The 26,120-nt window shown below is 47.2% G+C and overlaps 2 protein-coding genes across 3 annotated transcripts; one reads left to right on the top strand and one right to left on the bottom strand.

Annotated features, from left to right (window-relative positions):
- The first annotated feature begins 504 nt into the window (after window positions 1–504).
- On the top strand, window positions 505–1,535 carry LOC136490732 (transcription repressor OFP13-like). The gene has a single exon (XM_066486930.1). It carries the CDS (start codon window positions 605–607, stop codon window positions 1,421–1,423), a length of 819 nt encoding a protein of 272 aa, XP_066343027.1. The 5' UTR covers window positions 505–604; the 3' UTR covers window positions 1,424–1,535.
- A 21,819-nt stretch (window positions 1,536–23,354) lies between these two features.
- Window positions 23,355–25,864, bottom strand: LOC136494552 (ribosome biogenesis regulatory protein homolog). Of its 2 annotated transcripts, none has more exons than XM_066490702.1 (8): window positions 25,711–25,864; window positions 25,466–25,616; window positions 25,022–25,073; window positions 24,797–24,925; window positions 24,370–24,484; window positions 23,997–24,183; window positions 23,796–23,909; window positions 23,355–23,629 (listed from the first exon to the last, which is right to left on the bottom strand). In XM_066490702.1, exons 1-8 carry the CDS (start codon window positions 25,821–25,823, stop codon window positions 23,504–23,506), a joined length of 987 nt encoding a protein of 328 aa, XP_066346799.1. In that variant the 5' UTR covers window positions 25,824–25,864; the 3' UTR covers window positions 23,355–23,503. The 2 variants fall into 2 exon arrangements, with proteins under 2 accessions (XP_066346799.1, XP_066346800.1); XM_066490703.1 differs by having other exon boundaries at window positions 23,516–23,629; window positions 23,736–23,909.
- Window positions 25,865–26,120: the final 256 nt, after the last annotated feature.

Genomic DNA, 26,120 nt, shown 5'->3' on the forward strand with positions numbered 1-26,120 from the left:
CTGCGACGTTCGATCGTTTCTGGGGGGGGGCTAGGACTATGTTAATGCCACCTACAGGGCATGGCCAACTTCCTGTCATGCTTGTTGACGGAACAATGGGTAGGGTAACTGATCCATCCTACACCCATTGTTTCCTTGGTGGTGATCCTCACATGAAAATTGACAGGAGGCAAATGTATAGTCAGTACATACTCCCAAATGCATGCAACAATGCAAGCTTGCTTGTAATCCCCACATCTGCAATTTGGCCCCAAGCCTGAAAGATGTCAATGTGCAGGTGGATCGGAGATAGTTGAACGGAGTCTTCTGAAATATAATGTGCCAACACCAACGCACACAAGAATGCATGGGCATGGCACGCGCACGCACCGCCACGCCCACTGCATCTTCCTTGGCATCTTCTTCTTCTCTGTCTCCTCTCCCTACCCGCCTACCCGCCCACCTCTTGCCTTTAAAAACGCCTTCGCTCCCTGCCCCTGGATGCCATTGCCACCTCGTCTTCACACTCCCAGCAGGGCCTCGGTCGGTTGCGCGCCTCATCAGCTTGCTCGCTCGATCACATTCACATTTAGCGCGCGCAGCAGCAGCGGCAGCAGAAGGAGCCATGGTCAGGAAGCCCGCGCTCGCCTCCCTCTTCTTCAACGCCAGCGAGGGAAGCCAGCAGTGCCTTTCCTCCTCGGCATCCGTGTCCCTGTCCGCCGCCTCCTTCAGCACGGCGGCGTCGTGGCAGTGGCTGTCTTGCACGCAGGCGAGGACGCGCTCCTTCCGGGGCGACAACAGCCCGGAGATCGTGTCCATGCGCCACGACACCAGCAGCAAGCGAGAGGAGCAGCAGGAGGGGTACAAGTACAGCTACAAGACGAGCATGAACCCGGCCTACGTCCACGACTACTCATCGGAGGGCGCCGCCGATTGCTACTCCTCCAGCGGGCTCTCCGACTCCTCCGCGAGCCAGAACCTCTACCTCTCCACCGCGACAGCAGAGCCCGCCGCCGTCGCCGCGGACGAGGACGAGACGATCATCCACGGCCTCCGCTCCTCCACCACCAGCCGGCTCCTGTTCGAGCCCGAGTCCACGAGCTCTATCGTGAAGACGGAAAAGGCGGCGGCGGCGTTCGACGGGGCCACGGCGCTGGCCATCGAGTCGGCCGACCCGTACGGCGACTTCCGGCGGTCCATGGAGGAGATGGTGCTGAGCCACGGCGCCGACGATTGGGGCTGGCTCGAGGAGATGCTCGGGTGGTACCTCAGGGCCAACGGCAAGAAGACGCACGGCCTCATTGTCGGCGCCTTCGTCGACCTGCTCGTCGCGCTCGCCTCCTCTGCTTCTGCTCCCTCCCCCGCCTGCTCCTCCAGCTTGAAGCAGAGCAGCCATCTTCAGGCTGCCAAGATAGGCGAACACCACCGAGCGCAAACAGAGTAGGCGAAGGCGAGTGCTCATCACTCATCATCAGGGTTAATGCGGATGTGTGCAACTGATTTCATTTCGTTTGATTCGTGTCATGACAAACATCAAATGGTGCTTGTTCATTGATATCTATCTTGCGAGCTTGATTGATCATGAATCTTGCATGGCAATCGGCAATGCAGATGTAGCCGTTGACTGTTGTGTAATATAATTGTATATTCTTATTAGGCCTCAAGACAGAGCTTATTAGCTTCAGTGGTTGTCCGGTAATGAATGATTTGCGTGGTGAGTTAGCTTGGGCTAGCTAGCGACACCTCATTTCAATTTTCAAACTCGCATGCACTAGTGCATTTTCAAAATAGGGGCATGTTTGGATCCAACCCGCTAAAAATTAGCACTATATTTAGATGCTAATTAGAAGGACCAAGCATAAACTAATTCCAAAACTAATTGCATAAGCGGTGGCTAATTGGTGAGATGAAGCTACTTACCCTAATTAGCCTATGATTAGCTCAACATGGGCTAATTAGGATTAAAATAGAATAGATTCGTCTCACCAATTAGTGTTCACTTTTGGTCCTTCTATATAGCCACCAAACATAATGCTAATTTTTCATTAGCAGCTACAATCCAAACAAACTTTCCTCAAAAAAGAATCCAAACAAACTCTAAGTGACAGGAAAATATGTATTCTTGTAGGCCATGGAGATTCATATTGACACACAATTTCTTCTGGAAAAAGACAAGTTACTCATCATGCATTTTTCTTCACAAAAATGATAAAGGCTCTCTTGTTTCCCCACGGACGGCGCTAACTGTCGGTGCAGAAAGTGACTAACACGTAAATATTTGTAGTTTTGCTGTACGTTGTGATCGGAGGTGGCCTAGCACTCAATGACATAGGGTTTATACTGGTTTAGGCAACGTGCCCTACGTCCAGTTTGAGTCGGTCGGTGACTTTATTTCTGAGCCCAGGTGCTCGAAGTTTGCAGTGGGGTTATAAATGAGAAAGAGAAAGATGGGATGTACAAGAGGTCCGATCGGACTCTGGTCTGAAGGGCCGAGAGTGACGGGAGCCCAGCTATGTGCTAAGTGTTCGAGCGTGTGCTCGTTATAACCTTAGAGTGTCTAAAGTTACAGAGGGTGAATCAATGTAGGTAAACTGATCGATCTGAATCAATCTATCTGCTGGGAGAGAGTGCATCCCCTTTTATAGATGAAGGGGATGACCTTACAAGTGAGAGGGAGAGAGTGCGTATGCTACTAAGTCTGGCTGCCCACGCCGGCGGGTACAAGATGATGGTAGACGGCCACAATACTGCTTAGTGTTAGATGCATGTGGGAGGTTGCGTCGTCTTCTTCTGGTATGGCAGACGTCGGTGCCCGCGCATACTGTTGATGCCCAGAGGCACGCAAGGGGTTTTATCGTGCTCATTCGATATGGCAGTCATTGCGGGCGCCCACAACACTGTAGGTCAAATGTCGACGCCTACAATACTGTTCTGACATGCCTGCAAGTTATGTCAGGGCAATCCCCTAACATATCCTGTTGGTACTGTCCTATAGGTGTACAGGATATGGCCCTAGTCTTGTGGTTGACTTGAGTGCCTTGCCTTACCTTCTTCGTCCGTTTCCTGGTCCTCACCGAGCGGGCGTCCCCGGTCGGTTGGTCCTAGTCGGCTCTGATTGCGCTAGTCGGAGAGGAGCTGTAAGCAGGGGTTCAGCGCATTCTCGATCGGAGAAGCGGATCCCTAGAGAAGGTGATCGGGTGCTCTGACCAGTCGAGGTACTTGGGATCAGCGATGGGGTCGTCATATGTAGCGACCGACATGATGCGTCGAGCTACATGCTTCTACTCCGCTTGTCTTCAGAGATAGATCTCCCACCAAAGATGGTGGCAACGGTCTTGGTGGGGTCCTAGTAGGTGGGGCCCTTGTTCTTGCCTCATTCTCCGCCTTGACCATCTTCGGTCTCATCGTCGTCATGTCGTGGCTTCTTCGATGATTCACCACCGAGCACTATCTTCAGGCCTCTGCACTCTCTCATGGTGTGCTTGGCATCCTTGTGGATAGGGCATGGGTTGTCCAGCAGCTTGCCGGAGTCAGCGTCATAGGTGCGCTTGGCATGGGTATTGACGGTGTTGATTGAGTTATCAGGCCAACGACGATGGCCTTGTCTACCTCTCGAGCTATCTAGGCGGTCGTCACGCCGAGGCTTGCGGTCATCTTGGCGGCAGTTGCGGTCATCGTAGCGCCTATCTTCACGACGGTCATCGTCATGACACTGGTGGTGAGCAGAGCGGGCAGCCCATTCGGCTTCTTCGACGTTGGCATATCTGTTTGCTGTTTGTATCAGTTCGCCTATGGTTGTGGGCCCCTTGCGGTACATCTTGCCACGGAGCTACTCATGCCTGAGCACTTTGGTGAAAGAGGTGATGGCCACGACATCAGTGATGTTGGGAACATAATTTCTTATCTCCGAGAAGCGCCTGATGAAGTCGCGTAGGGACTCCCCGAAGGACTGATGAAGCTTCTCCAGGTCATACTTGGTGCTGGGCTGCTCACACTTGGCCATATAATTGTCGGTGAAGACTTTCTTGAGGTCGTCCCAAGATCAGATGGAGTTCTCCCACAGACTGAGGAGCTAGTTGTTTGCAGACTGGTTAAGCATGACGAAAAGATAGTTTGCCATGACTTCTTCGTCTCCGCCTACGACTTTCACGGCGATCTTGTATAGAGTTAGCCACTGAGCGGGGTTAGCCTTTCCGTCATAGGTATTAACACCAATAACCTTGAAACCCACAGGCCACCGGATGGCTCGGAGCCTTTCCGTGAAGGGGCGAAGTCCTGATGCGCCGACAGGGAGTGGTGCTTGACGGGCAGCAAATCCCTCATGTTCAGCGTCCAATTGTTGGCGACGCTCCATCTCTGCTTCGTAGCGTGCGGACCTGCTATTTTTTATGCGGCCATGGACATCTGCGCCGACGTTGATGTGGTCACGAAGGTCACGAGGGAGGGGTTGATTGACCTCCTAGTTGCGGTTGCCGCCCTGACCTCCCTGGGGGCGTTGAGGGTGGTCGTCGTGGCGTGAATGAGCTTCATAGTTGCCTCTAGATCCTCTATAGAGGTAGGGACCTCTAGCCTAAGGTCTAGGGCCCTCGGCGCCGTGATGCTAGCCTCCTCCATCACGGCGAGAGCGGCGGCTATGACCTATCACGGTGGAATACGATGGGGCATCATTCCAAAACTCATTAACTTGCACTTACGTGGCTATGATATGTGCTCGGACCTTCTCGACCTCTGGAGTGTGAGGGAGTTTGTCGAGCTCATTGAAAGCGACGACTAGATTGGCGCTTGGAGTCTAGTAGACTGGTTGGTCGCCCACCATGTCAAATGCCTCTTCCAGATTACGTTGATGGCGGGGCAGGCCCCGACCATCCTCGTCGGCCCCTTGGGCTACTTCTGCATCTCAACGATGTTGGCGATCGGCGTTATTCGCTAGACGAGCTTCGCGCTCTTCAGCGGTTTCGTTGTCCTTGGTGACGCTGTCGTGGCTGACGTGGAAAATCATGCCCCTAAACTCTGGAGGGAAAGTAGGGCAACTTGATACGGTCTTGGTTGAGCCCTCGGAATAATCATCGGGGCTCTCGTTCAGAACGTTGTGGAGAGATTCGATCGAATAGCCACCATGTTGACCACGGGCGCGGGCTGACCGGAGTTAGTCGGGTCGATCATGTAGAGGTTGGTGACGTGGTCGCGCTCGACGTGCTCGACGAAGAGGTGGTGGATGGCATTCTGGTACGCAGACCCCGCACCCTCTAGCCCGAAGGAAAAGGGCCTCGGCGGGTTCTCCATCGAGGCCTCGTAGTCGGCCAAGCGTAGGCCGGTAGCGGGAAGTGGTCGGTGCCACGCCGTGCGCCCCTCTGGAGCAGCCATGATCACCAAATCAGAATCTAGCCGCCTCGAACGGTGTGGCCGAGTAGGTCGCTCGGTCGTAGCGGCTTGGTGATCTTGGAGTGTAGGAAAATCATCACTCGCTCTAGATTGATCTAAGACCGAATCCACGAGGAGCTGACATTCCGTTAAGCGGTTTGTGACCTAATCGATGGATGCGATCAGATCATCATTGTTGATAGATCCCCTGTAACAGAACCGACCAATTATACGAAATTAAGTAAGAAAATCACCCGCCAGAGCAGACGATTTAGCAAACTTAAGCCCGTATAACCCGGTAGTCCATGAAATCACGAAGGATTTCAAACCAACTCGTGTCCCAGCCATGATCGTAATAAGTTTAGCGGTCACCAATCACATATTACATAAAAGTTTGCATAACAGATACATCAGAGTTTAAACATAGTTATTACAAAACAAGTTCGAATAAAAGTAGCGGAAGTCATTTGTTTAAAATCACACACACTCACACGGAGTTCAAATATAGTGCCAGCGAATGATCATCTCCAACAAAAGCATCAGATGAGACGTAAGGAATGACCATGCCCATGGTCCTAAGCATCACCCATCGCAGGATACAGGCAGTTGATACAGTAGCCATAGTACATCTGCCCATCTGCAACAAGTGGGAATAAAACCCTGAGTACGAGAATGTACTCAGCCAGACTTACCCGACATAACCAAAAATAAATGACACCAAGGATTATGAAGGGCTTTATAGTAGGGTAGCTGACTCATTTGCAAAAAGAAGCATTTTTAGCATTTCCAGAACCCTTTTTAAAAGCATTATTGCCAAGTTAATTATTATTAATCTGTCAACTAAGTTTGCACCTATACTAGAGTAAACATGTGATTAAGCAGATAATGATAACCAATGATCATTAAGCAACTTTCATACTGTCATATTCATTATAACTGTCCAAGTGTTCCATAACATTTACTACGATGAAGTAACTCAAGTCAAGTGCTCACTATCCAGGAGCGATGGCGATTCGAATCGATTCCTAACCAGCTGGTGATTTATTCCTTACACAAATCTCACTCACCCGCTAAAGTGAGATATTGATCACCGAGTCAACTTTCCAGGAGTCTCAAGTTTGCCAGGAACCACATGTACCCGGGGGCCGACCGACTGCACTTTGGCCTTATCATCCCGCCCCCGTGTCCTACCACACCTGCTTCGGCACAGTGCGCTGCGGGCAATTTACTCGGCCCGAAAAATCTCCCAGCTTCGTGGTCGGAAGGTACTTTATCCGGCCAGCTAAATGTAAGGCATGCGTTCAACATGACTCGAGGCCCAACAACGGCCGGTCCTTAATCGACACAGACGGAAAACACTACAGTCCAAAACACTGCAAGTCTCCGTCCGGTCTCAACTTCATTTAACACTTAGTTATACTATGACTTCATCGTCATCCAAGCAGATCCAGGTAACCACCTATAGCTCGCAGGTGATAGGAAATCACCCGACTTCTACCGGTCTAAGCCAGCTAAGCATTGACTCGACTGCGGATACCAGGGTAACAAGGATATAGTATAACAAAGGTAAGCAAGGTATAATGCAGCAACGGTTGCAAACAACTCCTGAACGTAATGCATCAATTAAAGTAAAGCATTTAATTAAATCATTGCAAACCGGGAGAAAAATGCTCCGGGGCTTGCCTCTCTCGAAGGAGCTCGGGCGGTGATCGGGGCACTCCGGAAGTTCCTCAACGTCCTCCTCGTCGGCTTCTGGCACTTCCTGCTGCTGCACCTCGAACTGTTCCTCTGGCTCCTCGGGTATGATGACTGGGTTCTCGGTTTGCGATCCTGTATGATGCAATGCGCGTAAGGGATTATGCAAACGGTGCATCGAATGAGATGAATGCGATGGATATGTAGAAATACAAGGTAGTCAACATCATCTAAGAACTATGCTACAAGCACATGTCATCTACTGCATTCTCTTCTACTACTAATATGTTAAGTTAACCTATCTTATGAAATGCTTCAAAGATACACCAAAGCTTTACTAATTTCTTAATCACACTTAAAGCAACACTTGCTCAAACCCTAATTAATAATAGGTTTGAATAGCAACCTATATTTCTAATGCTCCTAAAAATCTGAGAAAATTGCAGTAGCATACTACTACCCTAAACAGACTACCATAAAAATTTCATAGCATTTGGATAAGTAAACTATCCTACACAAAAATGACAAGCTATAGCATAAAAATGAGCATGAAATTACTTTGTACTATGAAAAGTGTCAAACAACAGAATTAGTATTTTTCCTAGATTCTAAACAGTAAATAATCATTATACAAAAATTACCACATGCATGTTTTATACAAATTTTGCTCTCTAGCAAAAATAACAAAAATCAGCCATTAAAGTCACTTGAACTACACCTCAAAATTTTTCCACAGCACATGCATGAAACATATTTTTCCTAGGAAGTACATGACATAATAAGATTAACAAACTTGGAATCATATTTTTCTGCAGACTATAGATTTTTCTACATATTTTTCAAGTTATCAGCAATATACATGATTAAATAAAATCCTACAGAAAAGTATCCCAAAAATGACATGCAATAATTTTCCCAAATAGATCTGGTGATAAGGAACCTAGCAAATTTTGTTTCAACAAATTTGGAGCAAGTTTGACCATCCAAACATTTTTCAAACCATTTTTGATTTCAAATAACAAATAATAAATGGAAAACAATTCACTTAAGCGTTGCTGGGCCGGCCCGAAGGGACCCGACGGCCCACGACACGGCGCAGCCCAAGCCTGGCTCTCTTCGGCTCGGCGACTGACACGCGGGACCCCCGTGTCAATGACACGAAACAGGGGAGACGGCACACGTCGGCGCGGCGATGATCGAGCTCGCCGACGGTGATCTCCCCGGCGAAACCGACGGCACCAACGTGACCTACGTGAAGAACCGCGTCGATTGGTACCCTAACCTTGCTCCCTACTGACCCCTAAGCACCCCAGCCACGGAGCTCGGCGGCTCGGCCATGGCGCACGGCGGTGCGCGGCCGCGTCCCGGCCAGACGGAGCCGGCGAGGACGGTGACACCATCACCCGAGTAACAGTGCGCTACGGAGAAGACAAAACGAGAGGTAGGGAAGGAAGAAAGGAGATGTGCCGTGCTAGCCACGGTGAGCTCCAACTCCGGCGAGTTGCGGTGGCGGCGGAAACTCAATTGGGCCACTACCTTGGGTTATCCGGCTCGACGGCGAGATGGAGTAGCTAGGGGAGGTGAAGATGGAGCTGAGCGCTAACTGGAGGCGGCAACGACACGGAGGCGAGCGAGCTGAGCAACGGCGACTCACCCTGCGGCAATGGCGGAAGCGCGAGCTCGGCTCGGAGGGGACTGACGATGCGAAGGAACGCGGGCGAACCAAATAGGCCAGCTGCGGGGCGCGTGGCGATGTCGTGGCAGCGACGGTCTGACCTGCGGGGGCTGCGACGGCGTACGGACTCCACTTGGCGCACTTGGCCTGACGGCGGTCGGCCACTCGGCCTGACGAAGACGATCATCAGACCCGCGATCAGAGCCTGACGACGCCATTTGACAACGTTCTTTCTACTAAACCGTGAAGTATTAGCTCATACCATCTACACAAGAGTTGTAGCTCTAAGTACCATCTGTAATTCATCTTAAATGATCAAGACCTAATTCGCAAAGGACAGAGAGTAAAATCATGCCAAAGTCGGGTTCAAGAAACTGGAAACTGGAATTTATACTTAGAAATTGCTAAGTGTTGAAATCAACCCAAATTCTGACTTGTGGGACCATTTTGAGCATGTTGTGCACATTTTCATGACTTGGTCACAAAATAACTTTTGTTCCTTATGTAATTTGCTACAACTTTGTTTTAGGTTGCTCTGACATGCAAACATTCCAAGTGGTACTTTTTAAACAGTCAAACCAAAAGGTCCTAGGGTCAAAACAAGTCAAACCATGGTTTGAAATTTTAATTGGGCAAAATGATCAACATGAACATTGTTCCTAATGACTTTCTAAGCATAGCTAAGATGTTTAACAATAGATTTAGCTATACCACACATTGGTCATGCAATAATCAAGCACTAAAGGTACTGAAATGATGAAAACACTTGAAATGATACATTTGTTTCAAAGTCATGTTTCACATGTTTCAAGTGATATATGCTCATGAATGTATGAATGATGCTCATGAATATGTAATGCAAGTGCAATTAGGCAAGAATAACACCAGGGGTGTTACAGCCCTCCCCCCTTATAAAAATCTCGTCCCGAGATTTGGGTTACGAACCATTTGTTATAAAATTCTTCATAAGCTTTTCGTAGATACTCTCCTGTTTCCCAAGTTGCATCTCCCTCATCATGATGATCCCACTGTATCTTGTATGTTTTCACCACACTATTCCGAGTAGCACGTTCCTTAGTGTCTAACACCCGGACTGGTTGCTCACGATACACCAAATCTGATTTGAGTTGAATACCTCGAGGTTCTATTCTTTCCTCCGGAACACGCAAGCATTTCTTGAGATGTGATACATGGAAAACTAGGAAAACTGTACTCATTGTCTCAGGTAACTCTAACTTGTAGGCTACCGGACCTCTTTGTTCCAAGATCTTGTACGGTCCTATGAATCTCGCGGCAAGCTTTCTTCGGATTCCAAACCTTTTCTTCTTCATTGGCGTGACTTTCAGATAAACATAGTCACCAACTTCAAATACAAGGGGTCTCCTTCTTTTGTCTGCATAGCTTTTCTGACGTGATTGGGCAGCTTTCATATTCTGCTGAATAATATGAACTTTCTTCTCGGCTTCTTCTACAAAGTCAATGCCATAATACCTTCTATCACCAGGCTCGATCCAATTCAATGGTGTTCTACATTTTCTGCCATATAAAGCTTCGAATGGGGCCATCTTGATGCTTTCTTGATAGCTATTATTATAAGAAAACTCAGCTAACGGTAACCATGACTCCCATGATCCCTTGGAAGACAATACACAGGCTCTCAATATATCCTCCAAAACAGCATTTACTCATTCAGTCTGACCATCTGTCTGAGGATGATAAGCGGTACTGCGAATCAAACTAGTTCCTAAGCCTTTGTGTAAATGTTCCCAAAAATGAGCCGTGAACTGTGAGCCTCTATCAGATACTATGGTCTTTGGTATACCATGCAACCTCACAATTTCTGCGATATACTTCTCGGCATATTGAGGTGGTCGATAATCTGTTTTGATCGGCAAGAAATGAGCGGTCTTGGTAAGACGATCCACAATTACCCAAATTGAATCATGTCCTTTTTGAGTAGTGGGCAAACCCGTGATAAAATCCATACTGATATCGTCCCACTTCCAACTAGGGACTGATAAGGGTTGCAACATACCGGCAGGTTTCATGTGAATGGCTTTCACTCGACAACATGTGTCACATCTGGCAACATATGCTGTAATTTCTTTCTTCATTTTGGTCCACCAATATCGAGATCTTAGTTCTTGATACATCTTACTACCTCCGGGATGGATAGATAGCTTAGAAAGGTGAGCTTCATCCATGAGTTTATTCCTAAGCTCTCGATCCTTGGGAACCACCAGACGGTTGTCAAACCACAACACGCCCTGTTCATCCACTTTAAAGTGTTGAGACGGCTTTTCTTTTATTTTCTCTTTGATGTGGAATATCCCCTTGTCAGTTTTCTGGCCTCCTATGATCTTACTCTCCAAAGAGCAACTAATCTGAATACTATGTAACACAGCAGGATGCATTAAATCGAACCCATCTTCAAGTAATGGCTGCACATTCAAGTAATGTGACTTTCTGCTCAAAGCATCTGCCACTACATTGGCTTTACCAGGATGATATTGCACATTCAAGTTGTAATCCTTGATCAATTCCAACCATCTACGCTGTCTCATGTTTAGCTCTGGTTGGGTAAAGATATACTTAAGACTCTTGTGATCCGTGAAAATATTGCACACATTACCAAGTAGATAATGTCTCCAAATTTTTAGAGCGTGCACCACTGCAGCAAGTTCAAGATCATGTGTTGGGTAGTTAACCTCGTGCTTTCTCAATTGACGTGATGCATAAGCTATGACTCTCCTTTCTTGCATAAGAACACAACCCAATCCAGTCTTCGATGCGTCGCAAAACACATCAAATGGTTTCTCAATATCTGGTTGTGCTAGAACCGGAGCAGTGGTCAACAGTTTCCGCAAAGTGTGGAAAGCTACGTCACACTCCTCTGTCCACACAAACTTGTGATCCTTCTGTAGGAGACTCGTCATCGGTTTGGCGATCTTTGAGAAATCTGGTATAAAGCGACGGTAATAACCCGCTAGTCCTAAGAAACTTCTAATCTCAGGAACTGTGGTCGGTGCTTTCCAATTCATAACTTCTTGCACCTTACTTGGATCGACTGAAACTCCATTTTCTGACAGAATATGACCAAGGAAAGGAACTTCCTTCAACCAGAATTCACATTTGCTAAACTTAGCATATAATTGATGATCTCTAAGTCTGGTCAAGACAGTTCTCAGATGCTCTTCGTGATCTTTCTCATTCTCGGAGTACACCAGAATGTCATCGATGAACACTACCACAAACTTATCCAATTCTGGCATGAAAACTGTATTCATCAAAAACATAAAGTATGCAGGAGCATTTGTCAAGCCAAAAGACATGACAAGATACTCATACAACCCGTATCTAGTGGAAAATGCAGTTTTTGGTATATCCTGTGGCCTAATCTTAATCTGATGATAACCGGATCTCAAATCTATTTTTGAGAACACCTTGGCCTTGGATAATTGGTCAAACAGAACATCAATATGTGGCAAGGGATATTTATTCTTGACGGTCACAGCATTGAGTGGCCTGTAATCTACGCACATTCTCAACGTGCCCTCTTTCTTCTTCTTCACAAACAAAGCGGGACATCCCCATTCAGACTTGCTTGGCCGAATAAACCCCTTTTTTGATAAATCTTCTAATTGCTTCTTCAGCTCAGCTAACTCATCTGGAGACATCCGATAGGGTCTTCTTGAAATTGGAGCTGTTCCGGGGACTAACTCAATTCCAAACTCAATCTCCCTATCCGGCGGAAGACCAGGTAGCTCATCCGGGAATACATCTGGGAATTCACACACTACCGGAATCTGATGAATAGGAATGACTTCCGTAGCACATGTAACACTTATAAGGTCTGTTCTTCGAGGCAATGGTACTTGGAAAGTACCCTCACCCAGGGGATCCTTAAGGGTAAGTATTCGACTTCCCGTATCTATGACTGCTCCCCAGTCCTTCATCCAATTCATTCCTATAATGACATCCAAGACTAACCCAGGCATAACTATCAAGTTCACTCGGAACTTCCTGCTACCTAATTCAAGGGTTGCCCCTCGAACCATCCGGTTGGTCAAAACATCAGCCCCTGCTGAACTTATACGGTAACCATAACCCAATTCTGTGTATAGTTGTTCATGTTTCTGTGCAAATGCTTGACTCATAAAAGAATGCGATGATCCAGAATCAAATAGAACAACTGCAAGGTTTTCGTTGACAGGAAACTTACCAGCAGTGACGGGCTCTCCCTCTGGGATTTCATCCACTGTTGTACTATGCACTCTAGCATTATAAGTCTGCTGCTTCTTCTTGGGCGGGTACGGACAAAACTTCGAGAAATGACCGGGTTGATCACAGTTATAGCAGGGTCCTCTTACTGTCCCGGCAGATCCCACAGCTCCCTTGGAACTGCCTTGCACTGCAGTTGCGGCTGCTTTGTTGGGCTGTACTGCCATCTTGTACGGCTTTTGAGGTCCACGGAAATTCTGGCTTCTTGGCTGAGGTGGCCTGAATCTAGCGCCAGGTGCCGATGGGCGATATGGGGGACGACCTCCCATAGGTGCTCTAGCTTGAGACGGCCCACCTTCAAAGGCTCTCTTGCGTGTCTTGGCTACGGTGCTGGCGTTGTTATTCTTCTCCTGCTTCAAACAGTCGCTGATGAAGTCATTGAATCTGACACGGTTATTGGTACCAACATGCTTCATCATTTTTGGATTGAGTCCTCTCTTGAAACTAGCTATTCTTTTAGCATCGGTGTCAACCATGTCGGAAGCATAGCGACACAAGTTGTTGAAAGCATGCAGGTATTGCGTCACGGTCTTGGTGCCCTGGTTCAATGCCAGAAACTCTCCCAACTTCATCTCTGTCAGCCCGGGTGGAATATAGACTCCACGGAAGGCCTCAGCAAACTCTCTCCAAGAAATCTGAGCATTTGGAGGAAAGGTGGTGCGATGGTGCTTCCACCACATTCCCGCCGGTCCTTGCAATTGAAGTGCAGCATACTCCGTTTTCAGAACCTCAGTCATCCTCAACACCCGGAATTTATCTTCCATCGTGTTGATCCATTCCTCAGCGTCGAGTGGCTCTGTTGCTTCCTTGAATACGGGTGGCCTGGTGTCCATGAAATCCTTGAAACTGCTATATTGGTTTACTCCCATGCCACCGCCTTGATTGTTACCACGTTGCACGTTGTTGGCTATGGTACGCAGAAAATCTTCCATGTTCTTCTGGGATTGTTCCGTGTTGCGCTGACTCCCGAGCAGCTGTGCGAGAAACATCTCGGGGGTAAACGGGGGAGGAGGTGGCAAATGCGGTTCATGGGGAGGCTCATTGTTGTTGCCATGGTTTCCACCACCACCACCACCGGTCCCCGTACCGTTAGCACCGGGCTCAGCGGCTTCATACGTGGTTCGGCGAGTGTTTGTCATCTGCATATTTCAGCAACAAGTAACGATTGAGTGAAGCTGTAATAATTGCGAGTGAAGGAAAAATTATGCCGTACTGAATTTACTGGAGAGAATAAATTCATACAATAAAACAGAGGCACAACAATCGCATCCCAATTAAAACAACATCACTTAATCAAATTACTTCAACGGCAAACATCGCGTCCATACAATCACATTGCCAGCATACATACACTGGACTTTTTATGCGTTCAGATATCGCATTTGAAATTCAAGTTCCAACCACATGCCAAGTCTCATACGTTCGAAGCAACATACGATAGATTACATGCTAACAAAAGAAAGGTCATTGCGACAGGACCTAGATATTAGCGCAAAGCAACTAGCCTACTCCTCGGGGCCATCGTCGGGATCGGAGACGTCACCATCGCCTCCAGGTGAAACTACAGGCTCGTTCTGGTTGTCGTCGTCGATGTCCATGCCAGCGGCGTTCGGTGGAGCATATGGGCCAACCCCATTGTAGAGCGCGTGAAACTCCTCGTGCAGGTTGCCGTTGTATTCCTCTAACTCATCGACTCTCTGCAGCAGAAGGTTTCTTGCGTTCCAGGCTTCATTCCTTTCCTGAACCAACTGTCCAATCATGCGATCTGCATTGTTGTTGGCTTGAGTCAACGTATGCACTCGCTGCATAGCTCTATCACCTCTCTCAACCGCTTGATCTCGCTGTAAGTTCATATCAGCCAACTGCTCCTGCAAGCTAGCTATAGCTCGTACCTGTCTCTTCTTCTGCTTCTTCCCTTTGAGCTTATCCTCACTACGCAAGCCAGTCAAAGTCCAGTAGGTACTCTCGAGACCTTCATACGCCCTGATGGCGGCGAACATAGCACTCATCGCCTGGTTGTCGCTAGCCTGTCCTTCAGCTGGACCTCTGACCAATGCACTTCCTTGAGGCTGAACCCAAATGGCATCACGAGGATCATCCCTAGGAAAAGTACCAGCTAGAGTTGCTGCAAGCTCACTAGGAAATCTGCTCATAATGTCCCTGATGACACGGAAGGCGGCTCCCTCTGCACCCTTAGCCGGAGTGCGACCCTCAAACTCCAAATGCCAACCATCCCAATCTGGAGCATCACTGAGAGCAGGAACCATGATCTCCACCACTGCAAGTCCATCATCTGCCAACTGGCTCTCATTCCAAGAGTACACCGGCTCTTGACCCTCTGGGTACCCCACATCATGGAGCACTCTCCAAAGCAAAGTCGGCATGCCAAACTCGCTCAAGAAGGTGTCCGTGGTGCGGTGCTCCCTCAGGGCCAACGGACGTCGGGGTGCTCTTCCTCTGGTGGACTTACGGGCGGTCTGCTTCGTGCGGGCCATCTGTAGCAAAAGTTCTTTTATTACTTCGGAGAAACATATTTTAGGTGATACACTTTTATCAAAATGAGATAATCAATTTATAAGGGGAGGTATGCATGAGATGAATGAGATGCACAAGTAACATGATGTATGTACGTGTCGTACGTTCTCACAAACTTAGGAAATAAATAATTTCTAACGACGAATTCGGTGGCATACAACGATCTCTCAATACGTAGCTAATACGTTCTACACGATAGCGTTGTTATGTACCTGTAGAAGATTCATTTCAGCCCAATTCCCAATGAATGCATAAAAGCAGTAAAGTTTTATCTACACGCTCTACACGAATCCCCAGATACGTGTACAACGGTAGTAACTACCCGAACCATCGTCCTATTGACGGCATCGTCTCCATAGACGGAAGACCCATACATGAGATACCTTTGTAAAACATGCGTAGAACATGTAATTACTCCAGCATCAAATAAGCATTCACCCTAGATCGGTGGTGTATCCGATCATGCTCTCACAACTCACACTTACCGAGGCGTAGAGGCAAATGATCCATTCATTACCACTCAACCAAGTGGCACTCATACAATAGCACGCCGTATGAGCGACGAAAGAGAAATATGATGCAAGAACCCCAGTCAGTACTTAATTAAGCCACCTAAAGTCCTTAACGGGGCATAAAGGATATGATCACTGGCACACTTTAGATTTTGGAAATCACGTTTTTCAAATGCCTTTTTGTTTTAAATACACTTGTGAACAGTAACACGCTAAACCATGCTCTGATGCCAGCTGTAACAGAACCGACCAATTATACGAAATTAAGTAAGAAAATCACCCGCCAGAGCAGACGATTTAGCAAACTTAAGCCCGTATAACCCGGTAGTCCGTGAAATCACGAAGGATTTCAAACCAACTCGTGTCCCAGCCATGATCGTAATAAGTTTAGCGGTCACCAATCACATATTACATAAAAGTTTGCATAACAGATACATCAGAGTTTAAACATAGTTATTACAAAACAAGTTCGAATAAAAGTAGCGGAAGTCATTTGTTTAAAATCACACACACTCACACGGAGTTCAAATATAGTGCCAGTGAATGATCATCTCCAACAAAAGCATCAGATGAGACGTAAGGAATGACCATGCCCATGGTCCTAAGCATCACCCATCGCAGGATACAGGCAGTTGATACAGTAGCCATAGTACATCTGCCCATCTGCAACAAGTGGGAATAAAACCCTGAGTACGAGAATGTACTCAGCCAGACTTACCCGACATAACCAAAAATAAATGACACCAAGGATTATGAAGGGCTTTATAGTAGGGTAGCTGACTCATTTGCAAAAAGAAGCATTTTTAGCATTTCCAGAACCCTTTTAAAAGCATTATTGCCAAGTTAATTATTATTAATCTGTCAACTAAGTTTGCACCTATACTAGAGTAAACATGTGATTAAGCAGATAATGATAACCAATGATCATTAAGCAACTTCCATACTGTCATATTCATTATAACTGTCCAAGTGTTCCATAACATTTACTACGATGAAGTAACTCAAGTCAAGTGCTCACTATCCAGGAGCGATGGCGATTCGAATCGATTCCTAACCAGCTGGTGATTTATTCCTTACACAAATCTCACTCACCCGCTAAAGTGAGATATTGATCACCGAGTCAACTTTCCAGGAGTCTCGAGTTTGCCAGGAACCACATGTACCCGGGGGCCGACCGACTGCACTTTGGCCTTATCATCCCGCCCCCGTGTCCTACCACACCTGCTTCGGCACAGTGCGCTGCGGGCAATTTACTCGGCCCGAAAAATCTCCCAGCTTCGCGGTCGGAAGGTACTTTATCCGGCCAGCTAAATGTAAGGCATGCGTTCAACATGACTCGAGGCCCAACAACGGCCGGTCCTTAATCGACACAGACGGAAAACACTACAGTCCAAAACACTGCAAGTCTCCGTCCGGTCTCAACTTCATTTAACACTTAGTTATACTATGACTTCATCGTCATCCAAGCAGATCCAGGTAACCACCTATAGCTCGCAGGTGACAGGAAATCACCCGACTTCTACCGGTCTAAGCCAGCTAAGCATTGACTCGACTGCGGATACCAAGGTAACAAGGATATAGTATAACAAAGGTAAGCAAGGTATAATGCAGCAACGGTTGCAAACAACTCCTGAACGTAATGCATCAATTAAAGTAAAGCATTTAATTAAATCATTGCAAACCGGGAGAAAAATGCTCCGGGGCTTGCCTCTCTCGAAGGAGCTCGGGCGGTGATCGGGGCACTCCGGAAGTTCCTCAACGTCCTCCTCGTCGGCTTCTGGCACTTCCTGCTGCTGCACCTCGAACTGTTCCTCTGGCTCCTCGGGTATGATGACTGGGTTCTCAGTTTGCGATCCTGTATGATGCAATGCGCGTAAGGGATTATGCAAACGGTGCATCGAATGAGATGAATGCGATGGATATGTAGAAATACAAGGTAGTCAACATCATCTAAGAACTATGCTACAAGCACATGTCATCTACTGCATTCTCTTCTACTACTAATATGTTAAGTTAACCTATCTTATGAAATGCTTCAAAGATACACCAAAGCTTTACTAATTTCTTAATCACACTTAAAGCAACACTTGCTCAAACCCTAATTAATAATAGGTTTGAATAGCAACCTATATTTCTAATGCTCCTAAAAATCTGAGAAAATTGCAGTAGCATACTACTACCCTAAACAGACTACCATAAAAATTTCATAGCATTTGGATAAGTAAACTATCCTACACAAAAATGACAAGCTATAGCATAAAAATGAGCATGAAATTACTTTGTACTATGAAAAGTGTCAAACAACAGAATTAGTATTTTTCCTAGATTCTAAACAGTAAATAATCATTATACAAAAATTACCACATGCATGTTTTATACAAATTTTGCTCTCTAGCAAAAATAACAAAAATCAGCCATTAAAGTCACTTGAACTACACCTCAAAATTTTTCCACAGCACATGCATGAAACATATTTTTCCTAGGAAGTACATGACATAATAAGATTAACAAACTTGGAATCATATTTTTCTGCAGACTATAGATTTTTCTACATATTTTTCAAGTTATCAGCAATATACATGATTAAATAAAATCCTACAGAAAAGTATCCCAAAAATGACATGCAATAATTTTCCCAAATAGATCTGGTGATAAGGAACCTAGTAAATTTTGTTTCAACAAATTTGGAGCAAGTTTGACCATCCAAACATTTTTCAAACCATTTTTGATTTCAAATAACAAATAATAAATGGAAAATAATTCACTTAAGCGTTGCTGGGCCGGCCCGAAGGGACCCGACGGCCCACGACACGGCGCAGCCCAAGCCTGGCTCTCTTCGGCTCGGCGACTGACACGCGGGACCCCCGTGTCAATGACACGAAACAGGGGAGACGGCACACGTCGGCGCGGCGATGATCGAGCTCGCCGACGGTGATCTCCCCGGCGAAACCGACGGCACCAACGTGACCTACGTGAAGAACCGCGTCGATTGGTACCCTAACCTTGCTCCCTACTGACCCCTAAGCACCCCAGCCACGGAGCTCGGCGGCTCGGCCATGGCGCACGGCGGTGCGCGGCCGCGTCCCGGCCAGACGGAGCCGGCGAGGACGGTGACACCATCACCCGAGTAACAGTGCGCTACGGAGAAGACAAAACGAGAGGTAGGGAAGGAAGAAAGGAGATGTGCCGTGCTAGCCACGGTGAGCTCCAACTCCGGCGAGTTGCGGTGGCGGCGGAAACTCAATTGGGCCACTACCTTGGGTTATCCGGCTCGACGGCGAGATGGAGTAGCTAGGGGAGGTGAAGACGGAGCTGAGCGCTAACTGGAGGCGGCAACGACACGGAGGCGAGCGAGCTGAGCAACAACGACTCACCCTACGGCAATGGCGGAAGCGCGAGCTCGGCTCGGAGGGGACTGACGATGCGAAGGAACGCGGGCGAACCAAATAGGCCAGCTGCGGGGCGCGTGGCGATGTCGTGGCAGCGACGGTCTGACCTGCGGGGGCTGCGACGGCGTACGGACTCCACTTGGCGCACTTGGCCTGACGGCGGTCGGCCACTCGGCCTGACGAAGACGATCATCAGACCCGCGATCAGAGCCTGACGACGCCATTTGACAACGTTCTTTCTACTAAACCGTGAAGTATTAGCTCATACCATCTACACAAGAGTTGTAGCTCTAAGTACCATCTGTAATTCATCTTAAATGATCAAGACCTAATTCGCAAAGGACAGAGAGTAAAATCATGCCAAAGTCGGGTTCAAGAAACTGGAAACTGGAATTTATACTTAGAAATTGCTAAGTGTTGAAATCAACCCAAATTCTGACTTGTGGGACCATTTTGAGCATGTTGTGCACATTTTCATGACTTGGTCACAAAATAACTTTTGTTCCTTATGTAATTTGCTACAACTTTGTTTTAGGTTGCTCTGACATGCAAACATTCCAAGTGGTACTTTTTAAACAGTCAAACCAAAAGGTCCTAGGGTCAAAACAAGTCAAACCATGGTTTGAAATTTTAATTGGGCAAAATGATCAACATGAACATTGTTCCTAATGACTTTCTAAGCATAGCTAAGATGTTTAACAATAGATTTAGCTATACCACACATTGGTCATGCAATAATCAAGCACTAAAGGTACTGAAATGATGAAAACACTTGAAATGATACATTTGTTTCAAAGTCATGTTTCACATGTTTCAAGTGATATATGCTCATGAATGTATGAATGATGCTCATGAATATGTAATGCAAGTGCAATTAGGCAAGAATAACACCAGGGGTGTTACATCCCCTAACTCGGCGGTGAGGCGCCGGGATCGGAGATGTCGTTGCAGCCTTGCAGGTGTTGGCGCGATCGGCGCTGGGTGATCCTGCACCGCGTCCATGATCTCCCCGTTGTCGCCGGAGCCGATGATCCAGGTCATGGATCCGACCGTGAAGATCTGGCCTGGCTCGGGAAGGGCCATGGAGCTCGGAAAAGGTGACCATATGGTTCGTCATGAATTCAGCACGTACACCCCCTACCTGGCGCGCCACTGTCGATGAAATCTAGTTGGCAGTCTACCGAGAGGTATGCCCACGGTAGTAGATGAATCGGTGGAGGTGCGCGTGAGGGAACCGGACAGTGACACAGAACGCAAGAGACAGCGATTAGGCTGGTTCAGGCCGCCGACTTGGCGTAATACCCTACGTCCTGTGTCTTTCGGTGGGTTGTGTTGCGTATGATCAGATGAAAACGAGGAGGAGTCCCTGCCCGCCTTATATAGCCCGGGGGTAGAGTTACATATCGGTTGTTTCTATCCTGATCGATTTATAAGATAGGAGGTTACATATATTACGGGATCTAGCATATCCGAGCAGGTTTCCTAGATCACCGAGGATCTTCACGTAGTCTTGTGAGGCACACCGACCTGTGCCGTGCTTCACACTGCGTCGTCTTGTAAGCCAGGCCTCCACTAGTAGCGTGACCCATGCGCAGTCTTGTGGGCTAGGCCTCCCTAGCGGCTTGGCCCATGTACAACCCCATGGGTATCAGAGGTCATACCCCCACACTGTCACATCAGCAAATTGATTACGTGGCAATACAATTAATGACAACAGAAACTACCATGGTTTCTGTATTTGTGAATGCCCTAAGTCAAGCTCGTGTCACTTCAACTAAGTTCATGGATAAATGCACAACATCTACAACACCAAGTTAATTAGTTTCATAAATTAAATCTGTCTTGAAAATTGTGCAGGATTGGATAGGATAGATGAGCAAATCAGCGGCGCTTTTTTTGCGCCAATGACCGACTGGCATGTGGCATATATAATAGACACACAGAGCAGTCAGTGCCAAACCCAATCAAGCCAGATTACCACTAGCCTAGTCTATTAGTACTATATCAGGCGGTAGGGTGGCGCGACGTTGATGCTATGCACCATTGGCAGTTTAGCACACACCAGTACTGTACCTCAACCACAACCACATAGCATGCATGCTAGTTCTATTGCTAGCTGAGACTACTGGACCATCACCCATAGCATACATGCATGTGTTTGCCATCCAAAGAGAAAGAGTTCTCTGCATTGCAAGACGCCAAGGTGCGCGTGCCCGTTTGGAGATCTGGATGCTGCAACGAAGAGACGAGGCATGCAATTGCAAGCGAAGCGAGAGAAATAATATAATTTTGTTACAACTCGCATTGCATTGCATGTGGATGTGGGCGCAGGCAGAGCAGATCAGCAGAGGCAGCAGCAATCGAAGGGAGGGTGGCCCGAGCCAAAAACAGCCTAGCGGAACAGTGATCGCCCGGCCCCCAGCCCAAAGCAGCGTTGCCCTCATCAGATTCAGATGGAGGGATCACAAGCTTCAGGAGCAGGCAGCCAAGCCAGCCAGCTACTGTCCTCAGCCGATCCGAAAGACTGCAAGCAATAATGCCAGCAAGTTCCTCTCCTTCACAGTCACATCAGCATTGTTATATCTCAATTCTCAACTGAAGATAAACTTGCATTGTTGCTAGCTGACTGGGAGTCTGAGACTGCATATTTTTACTTGAGATGAATTAAGACTCAAGCTGAATGAATCTGGTGAACTCACTCAAACGCGCACACCAGATTTATTCGGACAGGTGCATGCAGATGTGTGGTTAGTGGAGCATCAGTGACGACGGGCAGTGGTCATACTGCTGGACCGCTAGCGTTATAGGCAGAATATCTGATGCGATGTGCTTCCTTCCTACTATTACATGTACTACATGATCCTAGTCACAGTCACAGAGAGAGAAAGAGAGAGCAGCGCAGCAGCCAGCACAGCGCCGGCCGATGATGCCAACGCCATTACTGCACTCGACGTAGGGAGTATATCTGTAGCAGCGGCATCGGCTGGGTCTTGGTTGTGCCTGAGGTTTTTGGCGTGTTTCCAGTTCCAGTCTCCAGGCCAGGGGTTTGGTGGGGGTGAGGGAATCACGGGGGTGATTGCGGCCGGCCGCGATCGATCGCAGAGCAAGCATCCACACCACCACACCCCAAATGAAAAGATGCCACCGTGCATGCTGTGCTAGCGTAGTAGACCAGCTGGTGTTGCCCGAGAGGAGGCAGATTAGACAGTCATCAGAGATTCAGAATTCCGCTATTTGTCTGACAAATTGAACACTGCTTCTGATTGGCCTTTCTACGTACCTGAATACAAGTACTCCCTCTTAATTCTCACTTTTGTAGAAATCAAATAATTATAAATTTGACCAAATCTATATAAAAAATGATAAACATCTATGATGCCGGAATATATTTTCATAGTAAATCTAATTGGAGATAAAAAAAATGTTGATACGTTTTTTCTAAAAAATAATTAGTCAAATTTAGAAAACTTTGACTTATCCAAAATCTAGAATTACATTCTTTTCGGGACAGAGGAAGTGTATAACAACTATTGCTGTCACTGCCGTTGCACGGCCAGTAAAACAATGTGCACTGCACATAATGTCATTATTTATTTCTATTTTGATAAAAGGAAACAACGATTTATCCTACTTCAGCTAGTGCACATGAGGCTCTTGCGGTTAAGGATTCACTGCAAACGCGATGGCAGCTTGACAAGGTATCGGATCAACCAATCGTCTGCAGTTTAGCTAAAAGATTTCAAATGTCGAATTTCACACCACATGGTAATCTCAGAGGCCAACATTAGATCAACACCGTCGACTCAACCGTGGCTTCATTGGCGCTAGCCAGCACTGCTCCATTTGGGCGGCTTTCAAGAACCAACAATAGATACTGTTCCAGACCACATCCCAAACAAAATTTGAAAAGTACAAGCTGGGTGCATATCAGAGCAGAATATTATAACAGCATTCAGGTTTGTGTCATAACCAGTAAACGGAATAACATATATTCAAAGCGGACAAATACAACAGAAAACGTTGACAGGCCTCCTTGCTTGAGCTTTCAAAACTGTGGTCACCTGAAAGACGTGGACCTAAGCCTTTTTCTTCGATGACTTCTTGTGGGGTTTCCTCTGGGGCTTATGCTTATCGGACTTTGAGGACATATCTCTCTTCTTCCTTCTTTGCTTTTCCTTTTTCACCTTGTACATTGCGATTGCCTGCTTACAAGATTGTTCACAGATGCTGTTAGCTCAACTACCCCCCCCCCCCCCCCCCCCCCCCCCCCCCCCCCCCCCCCGGACGGAACAAAACATGGAGCGGTACCAATAATGGTGAGCATGGCAAAACAAAACTTCATGTAAGCGGTTGGATCCTGGAACTTGCCTTGCCGACATCAAGCGGTTCATCAGAGTTTCTGGCAAATAGAGAGTTCAGGATTTTGTCGTTCTGCTGTTTCTCCAGGCTGCCCATTCCCTTCCCTTCGGCAACTGGGAGGAACTGCAGAAACGGCACGATTCAGCTAGTGAACAAAAACAGCCTACAAAGGTACAGACACACAAATCAAAGCCATTCAGATATAAAAACCTTTCTATGTTTGCCAGGGTGCTTTGGAGGTTTCTCGCCAGGCAACTTCTCGTCGAACTTCCCACCACTAGCTGTTGCTGATGAAGCCATGCCAACAACACACTCAAGATCCTCTTTTCTAGACTTCTTTGGAAGGTCGGCTTTAGTTCCTGTGATGGGCAAGGCCTTTGCAGCAAGCTGTATATGACTGCATACAAAAGATATTGGATAGCTGTAATTCTGCAAGGTTCCTTCCTGATACAAAAAGACATTCATAATACAAGGGAGGGGGGAAGCAGCATTTACTAATTCTGCAAGGTTCCTTCCTGATACAAAAAGACATTCATAATACAAGGGAAGGGGGAAGCAGCATTTACTAGTGAAGGATAACAACCTTGGCAAAGCGCCGATCTTTGCAGCTTTCTTTAGGTTCTCTAGTCTGTTCTTTTCTTGCTTTTCGACCCTCTTCTTCTCGTCCCTTCTTTGTGCAAAGGGATCAACACCAGGCTCTGCAATAAATGAATTGTTGATTAAAAGAGTATCAAGTTGGCAAACCAGGTTTAGGACACACGAGAATCATTGATAAGCGACAACAAGAAAACATTTGTCAGATGCAGAAGGTGTTCAACTATAAAATTACTACTTATATCTAAATAAATGGGGGTGAAGCATTGCACATTATAAGAAATGGTGAGCAGAATCAGCATGCACAAGGAGATGCATATGACAATTACAACATGCTACTGGATGGGGAGGAGAGGCAACCAGTCTTGTTGCACAACAGGTTTGTTGGCAAAAGCTCAAGAAGATAAGTTACTAACCGTCAGTCGATTTGGCTTCAATGATCGGAATGTCTTTGTCATCATTAACACGGTCGTAGCCATAAGTCCGCTTCCAGGATTGAGTTTGCTCATCCCACTCACGCTTGTTCTTCTTGCGCTTGGTAATGCCTATGGTATGATCACCCAGATAATGATGAAAATTTGAGTAAATTTCCAATATCCACAAGTCATAAAAACAATACACATAGTGGGCAACAGGATCACCTTTCACCTTTGCGAACAGCTCCCACTTGGTCGGTGGCTTCGGCTTGGGAAGCTAAGCAAGAACATAAACCGGGTTGTTAAACATACAAAACACCTCGCATCACACAATCTTCAATGCACTTGTAAACATGAAGAACTAGTGATTGAGCTCAGCTTTGAGAAAACAGAAGCAAATATGCTTGCAGCAAACGTCTATTCTCGATTCTCATAGTAAAAAGTGGAATAAAAAGAAGATGCCTAGTGAATTGAGTACATGTTTTGCAGCAAACGAGGTTCTAATTCGGGCACGAGATTTATAGCGGCATGCGAAACAGCAGTCCATCCCATGTGACTGACTACCTACTTGTACAGCGCATCATCTTCAGAGGATGCTTGTAGTGTATCACCACCATATATAGGCAAACAGAATCTGTAGGAAATTACGAGAGAGGTTCAGGTTCTCACATGCTTTTCGCGCTGGAGTCGGACGGTGGGCGGCGGGAGGTGGACGATGGGACCGTCGCGGTCCTCGTTGGGCGGCAGCGCGAAGAGGGAGTCCGCCAACGCCTGCGCCAGATCCGTACCCTTCCGCAGGCACTCCTGCCTCAGCTCCTCCCTGAGTTTTGCCGCTCCAAACAAACACCACCGCATTCTGTCAGGAAAACCAACAGTAACGCCGCAGCAGAAAAGGAACGCACGAGGCACACTACCTGGAGGCAGCGGCGATGTGGAGCGACGGGTCGTACGTCATGAGGTTGCCGAGGTCGACCTTGTACTCGTAGCTGGACGCCGCGATGGTGGCGGCGGCGGGCCCCTCCGCCATACGCTGCGATGGTGGAAGAGAAACAACCGAGCGTCCGAGCGAGGCTGAGGTCTGCGGCTGGAGAAGGCAGCTAGGATTTTACTTGGGCTGGCCCGACGGATAGGATGGTATGGATCTCATTTTTGAATGGGCCAGAGACGACAAAGATGGGAATGGGCCACATACGCTAAGCCCAATATGGAGGGGACAACGATTGGAATTATGGCCTGGGCCTTTGCCCTTGTGAAGTTTGTGCAGTCGCTGTCGATCAACCTTATCTACCACATACCATGTCTGTAGCTATCAATCTAAAGATCT

The sequence above is a fragment of the Miscanthus floridulus genome, chromosome 11 (genome assembly GCF_019320115.1).
Source record: "Miscanthus floridulus cultivar M001 chromosome 11, ASM1932011v1, whole genome shotgun sequence".
In the NCBI taxonomy this organism is placed as follows: domain Eukaryota; kingdom Viridiplantae; phylum Streptophyta; class Magnoliopsida; order Poales; family Poaceae; genus Miscanthus; species Miscanthus floridulus.